The sequence below is a fragment of the Sminthopsis crassicaudata genome, chromosome 1 (genome assembly GCF_048593235.1).
Source record: "Sminthopsis crassicaudata isolate SCR6 chromosome 1, ASM4859323v1, whole genome shotgun sequence".
NCBI lineage: Eukaryota > Metazoa > Chordata > Mammalia > Dasyuromorphia > Dasyuridae > Sminthopsis > Sminthopsis crassicaudata.
Window position 1 is genome coordinate 663416450 of NC_133617.1, and position 16513 is coordinate 663432962.

The 16513-nt window shown below is 35.6% G+C and overlaps 1 protein-coding gene across 3 annotated transcripts in view; it reads left to right on the top strand.

Annotated features, from left to right (window-relative positions):
* The window catches only part of SCAP (SREBF chaperone), a 92064-nt gene that overhangs the window by 28075 nt on the left and 47476 nt on the right, over positions 1-16513 (top strand). For all 3 annotated transcript variants that reach the window (XR_012484872.1, XM_074283098.1, XM_074283099.1), the window contains exon 2: positions 15305-15529. Coding sequence is in view for 2 of the 3 variants with exons in the window: in XM_074283098.1 (XP_074139199.1) it covers positions 15408-15529 (122 nt within the window). In the remaining variant the exon portion in view is untranslated. The remainder of the gene's footprint in view (positions 1-15304; positions 15530-16513) is intronic.

Consider the following 16513-nt stretch of genomic DNA (forward strand, 5'->3'; position numbering starts at 1 on the left):
TTGCTTTTTGCTGTATAGTATATTTTGTAATAAAATATTAATTTTGTATTTAATTATTTCTGCTATGTCAAAAGTATCTTTTTTTCTCACATTTGATAACAAACATTTGTTTTCTTTCCCAAGATACCAAATAATCTGATGTAGGCTGTACATTTACAGTCATTTTAAACAAATTTCCGTATTAGTCATGAATAAGACTGATTGGACGAAGTGTATTTCTCAGTATTGTCACATGATCAGAACTGGGACCTTGGGAGGTCATTTGATTTCTGGAGGGATGAACTTTGAATCTGGAGATACAGAAAGTTGCAGGAAGTTGACTTGACCTGTGGGAGGCAGCCGACTATTGGTCAAGTTTGATTATAGCCTTTTAGTCTATCCAATAGGAAGGCTGGAGTCTTGCTTTTAAACCCTGGACAATTTGGAAGCTGGTCAGATTCCAGGAGCACATGGCGGCAGTTGAAATGCCTCCCAGGTGTGCCTGGGCCTCTCCCTGCAGGGATCAAATAAATGCTTTCTCTTTGTACCTGATGATATCTCTGATTAGTTAATTGGATTGGGAAGGAGGTCTTGCACCTGACCTGTCCCACATAGTCATGTTGTAAAAGAAAAATCAGACCCAAGGAGAAAAAACTGATAAGAAAGAAAAAGTAAACAAATCAAAAAAATGGTGAAAATGAAATGCTTCTATCTGCATTTAGTCCTTAGTTCTCATTTGGATGGTATTTTCTATCTCAATTTTATCAGAATTGTCTTGGGTCACTACATTGCTGAGAAGAGCCATATCTTTTGTAGTTGATCATCACATAGTTTTGCTCTTACTGTATAAAATGTTCTCTTGTTTCTTTCCAGGTTTTTCTGAAATCGGCTTGGGTGAGCCCTGGGGGAAGTTTATTGTTTTTTTTTTTTTTTTTTTTCTTCCCCGTTTGTCCTCCAGCTCTCCATTCTGTGGGGCAGAGGATACTTTAAAGGTAGTGAAGAGGCATGAACACCAATTATGATTTGATCTTTTAGAATAATGAGTTATCCGATGGAAAGATTTCCTGGAATCATGATGACTGCTGTTCCTTCATTTTGGTTTTATTTTCCTTCATGACTGTATTCCTTTATTCCTCCCCTCCCCCCATCCTCTCCTTGCCTGTTTCCTAGTTGAGTTTAATATAATTCTATCCATATTGTTAGTGTAGTGATATTACCACACTCTCCTTTATTTCAGATAAGAATAAGGTTCTTGTCTGCTACTCTTACCCCCCTTTTTTTTCTTGTTTATATACTCTTTGAGGAACCTATGATGGGAAATTGAAAATTCTACCTCCTTCCTTTCTACACGTAAATTTTTTTTTCCTTTCTCTTCCTCTTTTTAGATTTCTAAAAATAGAAGTAATTTAGAACCTGTTTCTCATCTAAAAAAAAAAGTGTGTATTTTGTAGTTCTAAAAAGACATTTGTATTTTTCCCCATTGAAATATTATCACTTCTTTATCATACAGCTCCTTTCAATTACTCAAAACAATTTTTTTACCTTTCTAGGTTTCTATTGACTTATGTTTGCCTTTCATAGTTAACTCAGGCTCTCCTCCTTTCTTGAAAGTCAAAAATTCCCCCCTCTTCCCCCCCCCCCCAAAGGGTTGTACTTACTTTTGAAGAGCAAGCTATTTTTGGTTGTAAAACTTATATTTATTTTGCTTTTTGGAGTACTATTGATGAATTCTTTGTAATTTTTACTTTGACCTTTGGTTCTGATACATCTAAGCAGTTTAAATTTAGGATTTTTTGAAAGATAGCATCCATTCTTTTTCAGGGAGTCTAATGATTTTTATATGATTATTTTTTTACCTGTTTTCCAAGACAGTTGATTTTGATAAGAGGTACTTGCCATTTCCTTCCATTTTTTTTTTTAGCCTTTTAATTTTGTTCTAATAATTTTTGCTTGTTGATTGTTTTAACATTTTTGTTAATATAAATATCAGACTGCAGCCAAAAATAGAGCCTATATCACATCATTGGAACCTATACTCGGATCATCTTTGTCAACTTGGAAAGCAGCCTTTTAGGTCAGTGACCAGGCTAACTTGCTGTACTGTCACTGAGGCCACAGTTTTTCATCTTGCTGATATGGCTATTATGTTAAACTTTATCATATTCTGTGATGAATTAGATTACGACAAAACTTATAGGATCATAGATTTAATGTTGGGAAAGATCTTAGAAGCCACTGAGTCCTATCTGTTCATTTTACAGATGAAGAAACTAAGGTGTGGAAAGGTTATTTGATACAATAAATATATGTCTAAGGTGGGATCTGAACCAGTATCAAGTTTCTGTCTACTGATCTTCTCTTCCTTTTTTAAGTATTTGCAAGCCATGTATTTAAAAATCTGTTGTAGAAATCTCAGGTTGATTAGAAAGGTCATCTGCTAAATATACAAATATAAATAAGTATTACTTTGACTCAGATCCTTGTTTACTTCTCTTCCCTCTGTACACCATTAAATTTTATGCATTCAGGTACTTGAGACAATTTAGAAGTTGATTTCTTTGCCTGAGAATGGAAAGGCAGGGTTTCTAGTGCCATGTTCCATTTCGTAGAGCATGGGTAGTGAATATCTATAGAGTCTGAAGGTTGAATAAGACTTGTAAAATCATTTGTTAAGGCAACTGTAGGTGATGATGAGCTGAAAGCTAGGTACAACAATCTCTTACAGTGCTTGAGTTCCATAAGTTGATAATTTTGTATAGCCTGCAAATGATATTTTAAATATCCAAATGGCTCTTGGCAAAAAAAAAAAAAAAAAGAAAAAAAGTTTCCCTCCTCTATCCTGGAGGGAAGGTGCTGTGGGATTTGGAGGGCTAGCAGCAACAAGGTTTTAATTCACTCACAAGGATGCTGCAAGTAGAGTGTTATGGTGAACTTTCCCATAGCAGATTTCTCTTTCCTTTCTTTGTCCCTGAATAGGACAAAGCCCTCTGTTCTCTTTTTGGGAATGCCAACTGGGAACAATGTTTCTGAACTGATGGTACAGAGCCAATAACTGAAGGAAGATTACTATCCCAAACACATTCTTCATTTTCATGTTTACTTTAGGGTAATGACCCTACTTATTTCCTTTTTGGGATTGTGACTCTAGGGTACAGTAAAAGAAGGAATAATACAGATGGAAGTTTGGCAAGAAAGAGTATGTGTTTAGTCTGGCCTTTTTCTTGTTTCTGGCCCCCCTTCTCCCCCAAAGTGTATTGCTTATGCTGCCATCACAGTATCCCTTTCAGGCCAGGAGCAAGAGGCCCATTATTTAAGAAGTTCTAAGGACTGGTCTTGGGAAAGGGCAAAGAGCTGATTGGTAGAGTCTTTCTTGAAATTTTTACACTTGCACAATTCTTGGCCCTCTTTTGTCAGGGCTCCCAAAGAAAGTGATTGCTATAAAATAAATATTAAATAATTCACATTTATTGTCCACATTGCTAGTCTTCAGTAAATGTTCACTGATACTAAATACCTGCAATTATTCTGTCTGGTTTAATTTTCACTTATGTTTCTTAAGTTCAGAGCAGGAACATTATTTTCTATAATAATGAAGAAGTTAGATGTTTCCATAATTTTCTATAATATGGAAAATGGAGAAAGTTAGATGACAAAGAGAAGTTAATGCTGAAAAGAGAATGTCTTTTCAGTGGGCAGAGAGTCCCTTGCAGGCAGCTATGTTAAGGCAAGTCCCTTGGCCTGGCATGATTCCTGCTTTAGCCTCTTTGCAAGGAATTGAGCCCAGTTGCCTCATTTTGTAATTGAAACTTTAGCTAGGGGCTGGGTGCAGTTTTAGTTGAAATTATACCAGAAATCTTCCTTAATTGAATAGAAATTTCAATTGAATGAGGTCACTGCTCCCAGGCCTACATTTCCAGTATTCAGTATTCAGCTCAATAGAGGTCCATAGAAATCTAGATCTCCAGCTTGGGCTGAGTAGGGGTGGTCTTGGACTCAACAAGTCCCACCAAGATTAGCAGAATAAAAGCACTTTATCTTGATTCCCTAGGGTGGGTCTCTCAGGGGAGAGTTTCTCTGAGGGTTCAAGGAGTTTCACAAGCGTTCTCCCCAAAGTCAGAGAGAGTTTCAGGGCTCCCCTTGTCAGAAGGACTCAAAAAGGATTTTGAAAATCAAGAGAAGTAAAGGAAAAATTGGAAAGAGAAATGACAATGATACCAAAAAAAAAAAAAAAAAAAAAAAAAGAAAGAAAGAAAAAGGAAAAAAAGAAAAGGGAAAAAAAATCAATAGCTTGAAGAAAATAACACCTTAAAACACTAGACCAAATTGTAAAATAGTTACCAAAAAACAAACAAACCCTAATGAGAAGAATTCATTGAAAAGAAGAACTGGCCTGAAATTCATTAAAGAAAAAAATTCAAAAAGTAGAATTGGCCAAGTGGAAAAAGAGGCACAAAAGCTCACTGAAAAAAATAATTCCTTAAAAATTGAAATTAGTCAAATAGAAGCTAATGACTGAGGCATTAAGAAACAGAAAACCAAAAGAAGGAAAGAAGATGATGTGAAATTTCTTTTTTTTTTTAAAAATTATTGATTTGGGGCGGAGCCAAGATGGTGGAGAAGAAACACACGACTCTGTGAACGTCCTTACTCCCTCACAACCAATTAGATAAATCAGCCTCAGAAATAGCGTTGGACTGATAGATACCACAAGGACTGGAAGCACGACTTACCAGCTGAAGAGAATCTGGAGTTTCAACAGAAAAGGTCAGTTCCCAGGGGAGGAAGAAGAGAGGCCAGCACAGACGGCTGGGTGCTAGCATACTGCTCCGATCTCGCTGGGAGGAGCTCTAGGATTAGAGAAGCCACTGAGATAAAGGAATCTGGCACAGGCTGTTAGCTCTTCTCTGCTTATAATATAGCAGTTCAGAAGAGAAATCTAAACTACTTTTAAAATTCAGATAGATTAGATCTTCCCGGATCCTGGGGGTGACTCAGCAGATCTCGGCACTGGGGGGTATGGCCCCTAGCTCCCACCTGAGACTAGTTAAGAGATTGAGAAGTGGGCGGATACGGCCCAAGGCAACACACACTGCCTAGCTCAGCTGGAGGGTGTGGAACTCGGCTCCAGAAGTCACAGAGAAGCGGAACCTTTGAACTAGGGACCGCGGTTTCTGGCAGACACTTCCAGTTTGAGCGCAGGGGCTTTTCACGTCACCTGCTGCAGACATCCACGCCCCACCTGGACACATAGGCTGGGCTTTGTGCCATCTTTACTGTTCAATCTCAAACCTCAGGGAAGCCGCTAGAACACAGCGCCCTCAAGGCACAGCAGTGCTAGTCACCTCTGAGGCACTTCCAGGGAGGGGGTGGGGAACTCTCTCTCAGAGCTCTCTCTTAGCTCAGGCGCAGGAGCTGCTGCATCCATTCGGTCTGGGAGGAAGCTGGTAAATAAATAAATTATTTCCTACCCCAGGGACAGACCCCAAAAGATTTTTCAAGTATGAGCAAAAAGCCCAGAAAAACAATAGAATCCTTCTACACAGAGAAAGAGCGGGTATCCAACCCTGAGGAAGTTGAACAGCAGAGAGTCAGCAGATAACAACCTAAAGGGGAATGATTCCTGCCCCCCATCACATAACTCTCTCCTAGAAGAGACTATTAAAAAGTTAGGAGAGTTTGAAGAAAAATGGGGAAAGGAAAGGGAAGCTATGATAGAGAATAACAACGTCCTGAAATTGGAGTTGGAAAAAATAAAGAATTCACAGGAGATGCAGGGAAACAAAATTTGTGAATTAGAAAAGGTTAAAAAATCACAGGAAAGTAGGATTTCTGAATTGGAAAAGATAAAAAAGTCTCAAGAAAATAGAATTTCTGAATTGGAAAAAGAAAATAATTCTCAAAAAAAATTAGGGAAATGGAAAAAAATTCAATAGAGCAAAATAATTCATTTAAAAACGAAATTGGGCATTTACAAAAAGAACTAAAAACTGTGAAAGAAGAAAATAACTCCTTAAAAGTCAGGATGGAACAAATAGAAATGAAGGATTCACAGAGAACCCAAGAATCAGTCAAACAAAACAAAAAAAATGAGAAGCTGGAGAACAACGTCAAATACTTACTGGGAAAATCTATAGACCTGGAAAATAGATCTAGGAGAGATAATCTGCAGATCATTGGACTTCCCGAAAACTATGACCAAAAAAAGAGCCTAGATTCTATTTTACAGGAAATTATCAAAGAGAACTGCCCAGAGATAATAGAAACAGAAGGGAAAGTAGATGTGGAAAGAATTCATCGAACTCCTTCTGAAATAGACCCTAAAAAAAGAACACCACGGAATATTGTGGCTAAGCTGCAGAATTACCACACAAAGGAGAAAATCTTGCAAGCAGCTAGAAAAAAACAATTTAAATACCAAGGTGCCACAATAAGGGTCACTCAAGATCTGGCTGCCTCCACATTAAAAGATAGAAGGGCCTGGAACCTGATATTCCGTAAGGCAAAAGATCAGGACTGCAACCAAGAATGAACTACCCAGCTAAGTTTAGCATCTTTTTCCATGGAAGAAAATGGTCATTCAATGAAATAGAGGAATTCTATATGTTTCTAAGAAAAAAACCAGACTTAAACAAAAAATTTGATCTACATCCACAAGACTGAAGAGAAACAGAAAAAGGTACACAGAACCCTTGAGAACTGTAACTCTGTTGTGGGTATATAAAAAGTACTCATGGATAATTTGATTTTACTGATATAAAAGAAAAAAAGGGGGGTGTAGTAAAGGGAAGGAGGTCGTTTCAGAAAAAGGGGAAGGAATGATAAAAAGAGGGAAACTACATCCCAGGAAGAGGCATAGAAAATACACCATATCTGAGGGAATTTAGTGAGGGGGAGAATCAATTGTGTGAATCTTACTCTCATCAGAAGAGGCTCAAAGAGTAAATAATTGACATATTTGTTTTTCAGAGACCTTTCTCTCACCTCATTAAAAGGGGGGAGAGGAAAAGGGAAAAGGAAAGGGAGAATAAGGGAAGGGACTTGGAGGGAGGGGGGAGGGATACTTAAAAAAGGAAGGGCTGCGCGTCACAAGGGGGGGTCTGTAAATTAAATATCGGGGAGGGGGATCAGGGGGGTCAAGGGAAAAAGCATAATCTGGGGATAATATGATGGCAGGAAATACAGAATTAGTAATTTTAACTGTAAATGTGAATGGGATGAACGCTCCCATCAAACGGAGACGGATAGCAGATTGGATCAAAAATCAGAACCCTACAATATGTTGTCTGCAGGAAACACACTTAAAGCAGGGAGATACATACAGAGTAAAGGTAAAAGGTTGGAACAGAACCTATTATGCTTCAGGTAAAGCCAAAAAAGCAGGGGTAGCTATCCTTATCTCAGATCAAGCAAAAGCAGAAGTTGATCTAGTTAAAAAAGATAAGGAAACTATATCCTGCTGAAAGGTAGCATAAATAATGAAGCCATATCAATACTAAACATATGTGCACCAAGTGGTATAGCATCTAACTTTCTAAAGGAAAAGTTAAGAGAATTACAAGAAGAAATAGACAGTAAAACTATAATAGTGGGAGATCTCAACCTTGCACTCTCAGATTTAGACAAATCAAACCACAAAACAAATAAGAAAGAAATTAAAAAAGTAAATAGAACATTAGAAAAACTAGGTATGATAGACCTATGGAGAAAACTGAATGGCAATAGAAAGGAATATACTTTCTTCTCAGCAGTTCATGGATCCTATACAAAAATAGACCATATATTAGGACATAAAGATCTCAAAATTAAATGTAGGAAGGCAGAAATAATAAATGCCTTCTTCTCAGATCACAATGCAATAAAAGCTACATTCAGTAAAAAGTTAGGGATAAATAGACCAAAAAGTAATTGGAAACTGAATAATCTCATCTTAAAGAATGACTGGGTGAAACAGCAAATTATAGAAACAATTAATAATTTCACCCAAGATAATGACAATGATGAGACATCATACCAAAATCTGTGCGATGCAGCTAAAGCAGTAATAAGGGGAAATTTTATATCTTTAGAGGCTTATTTGAAGAAAATAGAGAAAGAGAAAATTAACGAATTGGGCCTGCAACTTAAAAAGCTAGAAAAAGACCAAATTAAAAACCCCCAACCAAAAATTAAACTTGAAATACAAAAATTAAAAGGAGAAATCAATAATATTGAAAGTAAAAAAACTATTGAATTAATAAATAAAACCAAGAGTTGGTTTTATGAAAAAGCCAATAAAATAGATAAACCTTTGGTAAATTTGATCAGAAAAAAGAAAGAGGAAAATCAAATTGTTAGTCTTACAAATGAAAAGGGGGATCTTTCCACCAATGAAGAGGAAATTAGAGAAATAATGAGTTACTTTGCCCAACTTTATGCCAATAAATTTGACAACTTAAGTGAAATGGATGACTTCCTCCAAAAATATAGGCTCCCTAGATTAACAGAGGAGGAGATAAATTGCTTAAATAGTCCCATTTCAGAAAAAGAAATAGAACAAGCTATTAATCAACTCCCCAGGAAAAAATCCCCAGGACCAGATGGATTCACATGTGAATTCTACCAAACATTTAAAGAACAATTAGCCCCAATGTTATATAAATTATTTGAAAAAATAGGGGATGAAGGAGTCCTACCAAACTCCTTTTATGACACAGACATGGTACTGATACCTAAACCAGGTCAATCGAAAACTGAGAAAGAAAATTATAGACTAATTTCCTTAATGAATATTGATGCTAAAAATCTTAAATAAGATATTAGCAAAAAGACTTCAGAAAATCATCTCCAGGATAATACATTATGATCAAGTAGGATTTATTCCAGGAATGCAGGCCTGGTTTAATATTAGGAAAACTATTAATATAATTGACCATATTAATAATCAAATTAATAAGAACCATATGATCATCTCAATAGATGCAGAAAAAGCATTTGACAAAATCCAACATCCATTCCTACTAAAAACTCTTGAGAGTATAGGAATAAATGGACTATTCCTTAGAATAATCAGGAGCATATATTTAAGACCTTCAGTAAGCATAATATGCAATAGAAATAAACTGCAACCTTTCCCAGTAAGATCAAGAGTGAAACAAGGTTGCCCACTATCACCATTACTATTCAATATAGTACTAGAAACGCTAGCCTCGGCAATAAGATCCAAGAAAGAGATTCAAGGAATTTGAATAGGAAATGAGGAAATCAAACTATCACTTTTTGCAGATGACATGATGGTATACTTAGAGAACCCCAAAGACTCTGCTAAAAAGCTATTAGAAATAATTCAAAATTTCAGCAAAGTGGCAGGATACAAAATAAATCCACATAAATCCTCAGCATTTTTATATATCACTAACAAAATGCAACAGCAAGAGATACAAAGAGAAATTCCATTCCAAACAAATGTTGAGAGTATAAAGTATTTGGGAATCCATTTACCAAAGAATAGTCAGGATTTATATGAGAAAAATTACAAAACACTTGCCACAAAAATAGTCAGATTTAAATAATTGGAAAGACATTCAGTGCTCTTGGATAGGCCGAGCGAATATAATAAAGATGACAATACTCCCCAAACTAATCTATTTATTTAGTGCTATACCAATCAGACTCCCAAGAAACTATTTCAATGACCTAGAAAAAATAGCAACAGAATTCATATGGAAGAATAAAAGGTCGAGAATTGCAAGGGAACTAATGAAAAAAAACTCAGAGGAAGGTGGTCTAAGTGTACCTGATCTAAAGCTATATTATATAGCAGCAGTCACCAAAACCATTTGGTATTGGCTAAGAAATAGACCGGTAGATCAGTGGAACAGATTAGATACAAAGGACAAAAAAGGGTACATCTATAGCAATCTAATCTTTGACAAACCCAAAGATACCAACATTAGGGATAAAAATTCATTATTTGGAAAAAACTGTTGGGAAAACTGGAAATTAATATGGCAGAAATTAGATATGGATCCACACTTAACACCATATACCAAGATAAGATCAAAATGGGTCCATGATTTAGGCATAAAGAGTGAGATAATAAATAGATTAGAGGAACAGAGAATAGTCTACCTCTCAGACTTGTGGAGGAGGAAGGAATTTATGACCAGAGGAGAACTAGAGATCATTATTGATCACAAAATAGAAGATTTTGATAACATCAAACTAAAAAGTTTCTGTACAAACAATACTAATGCAAACAAGATTAGAAGGGAAGTAACAAATTGGGAAAATATTTTTAAAAGCAAAGGTTCTGACAAAGGTCTCATTTCCAAAATATATAGAGAACTGACCCTAATTTATAAGAAACCGAACCATTCTCCAATTGATAAATGGTCAAAGGATATGAACAGAAAATTCTCAGATGAAGAAATTGAAACTATATCCACTCATATGAAAGAGTGTTCCAAATCACTACTGATCAGAGAAATGCAAATTAAGACAACTCTGAGATACCACTACACACCTGTCAGATTGGCTAAGATGACAGGAACAAATAATGATGAATGTTGGAGGGGATGTGGGAAAACTGGGACACTGATACATTGTTGGTGGAGTTGTGAAAGAATCCAGCCATTCTGGAGAGCAATTTGGAACTATGCCCAAAAAGTTATCAAACTGTGCATACCCTTTGACCCAGCAGTACTACTACTGGGCTTATATCCCAAAGAAATACTAAAGAGCGGAAAGAGACCTATATGTGCCAAAATGTTTGTGGCAGCTCTTTTTGTTGTAGCTAGAAACTGGAAGATGAATGGATGTCCATCAGTTGGAGAATGGTTGGGTAAATTATGGTATATTAAGGTTATGGAATATTATTGCTCTGTAAGAAATGACCAGCAGGAGGAATACAGAGAGGCTTGGAGAGACTTACATCAACTGATGCTGAGTGAAATGAGCAGAACCAGAAGATCACTGTACACTTCAACAACAATACTGTATGAGGATGTATTCTGATGGAAGTGGAAATCTTCAACATAAAAAAGAGCCAATTCACTTCCAATTGATCAATGATGGACAGAGGTAGCTACACCCAGAGAAGAAACACTGGGAAGTGAATGTAAATTGTTAGCACTAATATCTGTCTGCCCAGGTTACATGTACCTTCGGAATCTAATGCTTATTGTGCAACAAGAAAATGATATTCACACACATGCATTGTATCTAGACTATATTGTAACACATGTAAAATGTATGGGATTGCCTGTCATCGGGGGGAGGGAGTGGAGGGAGGGGGGGGAACAATTTGGGAAAATGAATACAAGGGATAATATTATAAAAATATATAATAATAAAAAATTATTATAACTTTTTATTGACAGAACATATGCATGGGTAATTTTTTACATTATCCCTTGCACTCATTTCTGTTCCTACTTTTCCCTTCCCTCCCTCTACTCCCTTCCCTAGATGGGAGGCAGTCTTATACATGTTAAATATGTTATAGTGTATATCTTAGATACAATATATGTGCGCAGAACCATACAGTTCTCTTGTTACACAAGAAGAATTGGATTCAGAACGTAAGAATAACCTGGGAAGAAAAACAAAAAATGCACAATTCAATGTGAAATATCTTATTGGAAAAATAACTGACCTGAAAATATTTACAGGGGAGATAATTTTAAAATTATTGGACTACATGAAAGTCATGATCAGAAAAAGATCCTAAATACTTTTCAAGCAATTATCAAGGAAAACCAGCCTGATATTTTACAACCAGAGAATAAAATAGAAATTGAAAGAATCTACTGATCATCTTCTGAAAAAGATCTCAAAATGTAATCTCCCAGGAGTTTTCAAAATTCTAGAGCTTTAGTGTATGGAGAAAATACTGCAAGCAACCAGAATGAAACAATTAGGGTATCTTGGAGCCACACAGGTGGTATAACATAAGACTTAGTAGCTTCTATATGAAAGGATTAAAAGGCTTAGAATATATTATTCAGAGGGGCAAAGGAACTAGGATCACAACCAAGAGCTAGGATTTCAATCAAAAATCATCTACCCAGAAAAACTGAGAATAATTGGGGGACTGGGGGAAGAATGGATATTTAATGAAATAGAAGACTTTAAGCATTCTTGATGAAAATACAGAGCTGATTAGAAAATTTGACTTTCAAATACATGGCTCCAGAAGCATAAACAAAATAAACCAGAAAGAGAAATCACAAAGGACTTAATAAGGTTAAAGTCTTTACATTCCTATATGGGAAGATGATGATACTTAATAACTAAGAAAAACTTTCTCATTCTGGCAGTTAGAAGGAGTAAAGGAGTATATTATAGAGGACACAGGTGTTAGTTGAATGTGAAAGGGCGATATCTAAAAAAATAAAATTAAGCATTGAGATGAATGTTTTGGAAGAAAGGCAAAAGGAGAGTGTATGTAGAATGGAATAAATTATCTCACATAAAAGGTAAGAAAAACCTTTTGCAGTGGAGGGGAAGAGAAGAAAGGTAAAGGGAAACGAGTGAATCTTATTATCGTCAGAATTGGTTCAGAGAGGGAATAACATATACACTCAGCTGTGTATGGAAATTTATCTTACTCTACATGAAAAAAAGTAAGAGGGGAAAAAGGGATAAAAGAAAAGGAGAGAAGTGTTGACAGAAGGGAGGAGAGATTGGGAGTGAGGCTAGTCAGAAGCATATATTAATAAGGGAGGCTGGGGGGGAATAAAGTGAGAATAGAATAAAAAAGGGGGAAATACAGTTAGCAATCATAACAGTTTTTGAAATAAATTTCTTATTAAAGGTCTCATTTCTCAAAATATAGAGAACTGAGTTAAAATAAAAATGAGAGCCATTTCCTTATTGATAAATCATCAAAAGATATGAATCCTTTTGAGATGAAGTAATCAAAACTATAACTATGTGAAAAAAGACTAACACACTATTGATTGGAGAAGTGCAAATTAAAACAATCTGAGGTACTATTTCAAACTTATTAGATTGGCTAACAGAACAGAATAAGAGAATGACAAATATTGCAAGGGATGAGGAGAAAAATGAGACATTAATATATTGTTGGTGCATTTGTGACCTGATTCAACTAATCTGTAGAGCAATTTGGAACTATTCCTAAAAGAAAGTCATGTTGCAAAAAAAGAAAGAAAAAGAAAAACAGATTCCTTCCTAAACCTCCCTACTCCCAAAACAAACAAACTCTCAAGGGTTAAAAATGCTTCATTCTATATTCAGACACAGTCAATTATTTCTCTAGGTATGGGTAGGATTTTTCATCATAAGTCCTTTAGAGTAATCTTGGACCATTGTATTTCTGGGAATAGCAAAGTCATTCATAGGTGATAATTCCACAATATTGCTATTAATTTTGTACATAATACATTTCACTGTGTCTTAGCTCATGGAGGACTTTCCAGGTTTTTTTGAGATCATCCTACTCATCATTTGCTATAGAACAATAATATCCCATCATAGTCACATATTACAATTTATTCAGCCATTCCCCAACAGAGACATCCACTCAAATTCCAATTCTTTGCCCTAAGAAAAGAGCTGTTATAAATATTTTTGTTCCTATAGATCCTTTTTCTTTTTTGTTCCCTTTTAAAAAATCTCTTTTAGGATATAGGTCTACTAGTGGAATTATTAGATCAAGGAGTATGCATGATTTTATAGTTCTTTGGGCATAGATCATATATTTGATCATTTATCAATTGGGGAATAACTTTTTAAAAAAAATAAATTTGACTTAGTTTCCTATGTGTTTTGGAAATGAGACTTTCATCATTGAAACTTACTCCAAAATTCTTTTCACAATTATTATTGCTAACTGTATTTCCTGTCCACTTATTCTATTCCTTCTCCCTTTTTACTCTCTGTCCTCAAAATTGTTTTGCATCTGACCATCCCCTTCTCCAATATGTGTTCTCTTTTATCATCCTCCCCCTGTCATATTCCCTTCCTCTCTTATAAAAAGACCTATTTATACAAAACCTTTTATCTTTTCTGTTGGCAAAGAATTAAAAATTGTAGGGATGCCTATTAATTGTGAAATAGATGAATAAATTGTAGCGTGTGATTATGATGGAATATTGTGGTTCTATAAGAAATGATGAACATGCTCTCAGACAAACTTAGAAAAAAGTCCTCCATGATCTCATGCAAAATGAAATGTGTTAAGTACAAAGTAATGGCAATGTTGTGGGATGATCAGCTGAGAATGACTTTGCTGCTTTCAGTAATGCAATGATCAAAGGCTACTCTGAAGGACTTCGGTAAAAAATGCTGGTAGATTGAGGCATAGGTTTTATTTGAGTTTTTTTTTGTCTATATTTTCTTTGGAAATATGTTTTACGTGACTACATGTATAATCTATATTAAATTGCTTGCCTTTTCAATAAGGGGGGAAGGGAGGAAGGAAGAAAACAAAGTTTTAAAGATGAATGTTAAAAATTGCTTTTACTTGTAACTAGGGAAAATAAAATACTAACAACAATAAAAACCTCATCCTGACTTTCTTCCTCTCAGAAGCTTTCTACCTCTTCTGCCAGTCATTCTCTTTTTCATATTATCCCTGATTTTACAAGTCAGGAGGACCTGAGTTCAAATCTGGTCTCAGACACTTAACACTTCCTAGCTGTGTGACCTTAGGCAAGTCATTTAACCCCAATTGCCTCAGCAAACAAAACAGAACAAACCCCAGAAAACCAGTGTTGGCATCTAAAGACCAGCGTTCAAGTTCTGCCTCTAATTATAATTTTAAACAAATTAATTGTCTTAATTGTCAGTTTTCCCCCTTTGAAGCTGGGGCTATCATTCCTTTGTTTCATAAGTTTCATAAGTTCATAGAGGAAGTGCATCATCAGAAAAGGAGATGGGCCAATTTTGTGTGTGTGTGTGTGTGTGTATGTGTGTGTGTGTTTTTCCCCAAAAAGCAAGGAATGTATGTTCAGGACATACAATGTCTGTGAAATATAGAAAGACCTAAAAAAACAGATTGGCCAATTAAGTTGGAATTTAGATTTTTTTTTTTTTTAAATAAACTGGAAAATTAGACAGAATTAAAGAGTGATTAGGAACTTTATAAGAGCTGTTATCTCTAAAACTCTTGATTAGCTATTCAGTTGATTAGCCTTTCCAAATATCTTAAGACCCTAAGACCCTAAATCATGAGACCAATTTCAGGGGCAATATATGACTGTCAGCCTACTTAATATTAATTCTGATTTGTATCCAGTCATTTCAGTTCTAGACAGTTAGCTACTTAATGGCTATTCTCTGCTAATTGGGTTGTTTCTCTTTTCCCTCTTGTCCCCTCTAGATCCTTTTCTACAGATGGTTTTTAATATCAGTGCCACCCACAGTGTACCTGGCTAACTCCCTATCGGAATTTCGGAATGGCAACAAGGTGACATGAGCTGAGAATGACCCTGACTGAAAGGCTGCGTGACAAGATATCTCGGGCATTTTATAGCCATGGGCTTTTTTGTGCATCCTACCCTATTCCTATCATTCTCTTCACTGGCTTCTGTATCTTAGCCTGTTGGTAAGTCTCATTGTGAAAGTAATCCATTTTTATTACCTGGATTTTTTTTTCCTGAGACAGTTGGGGTTAAGTGGCTTGCCCAGGGTCACATAGCTGTGTCTGAGGTCAGATTTGAACTCGGGTCCTCCTGACTTCAGGACTGGTGCTCTATCTACTGTACCACCTAGCTGCTCCTATTACCTGGATATTTAATAGTCATTTCTTTCTATAACCAGTTGGATTTATTTGAGATTTCTTTGTTTCACCTTACACCATTGCTGCCATGTGGTTTGTACATAAGGAATCTCTTTGAGAGAGTAAATTCTCTCTTGCCTCTAGAACTATGTATAAACTCCTCTGTTTAATGATTTAAAACTCTTCATAATTTATCTCCAACCTGTAATGGGGTAGAGTGCAAATTACTTGTGACAATAATGTTGATATGGTTTCATTTTATTGCATCAAGAGGTCATACATGTTTGCTTCTCATTGGGCTGAGTCAGAATGTCTAAGATTAGATGAAAGTGATTAAATGGGTTTCTTCACCTTAAATTAGTGTTCTAACAACTAGATTTCAGTTCATGGACACATTTCACTGCTTGGGTTGTGATTTTATTTCTGTGGTTTTAAAAAAATGGATATTATCCTAAGGAAATATACAAAAATAGCTTATAGAGCATATTTGAATGATTGACAAATAGTTTTTTTCAGTGTATTCTAGTCTTGAGTTCAGCACACAGGGTTTCAGTGGAGCTTTCATAAGTTGAGCTTCTAGACTACTGAAGTATAAGTATCTCCAATTCTTGGATAAATTTCTTTAAAAAAATTTTTTTTAAAGCTTTTTATTTTCAAAACACATGCATAGATAGTTTTTAACATTCACCCTTGCAAAACTTTGTGTTCCAAAACTTTTTTCTCCCTCTTTTCCTCCCCTAGTTAGCAAGTAATCTATTACATATTAAACATATTCTTCTATACATATTTCTACAATGATCATGTTGTACA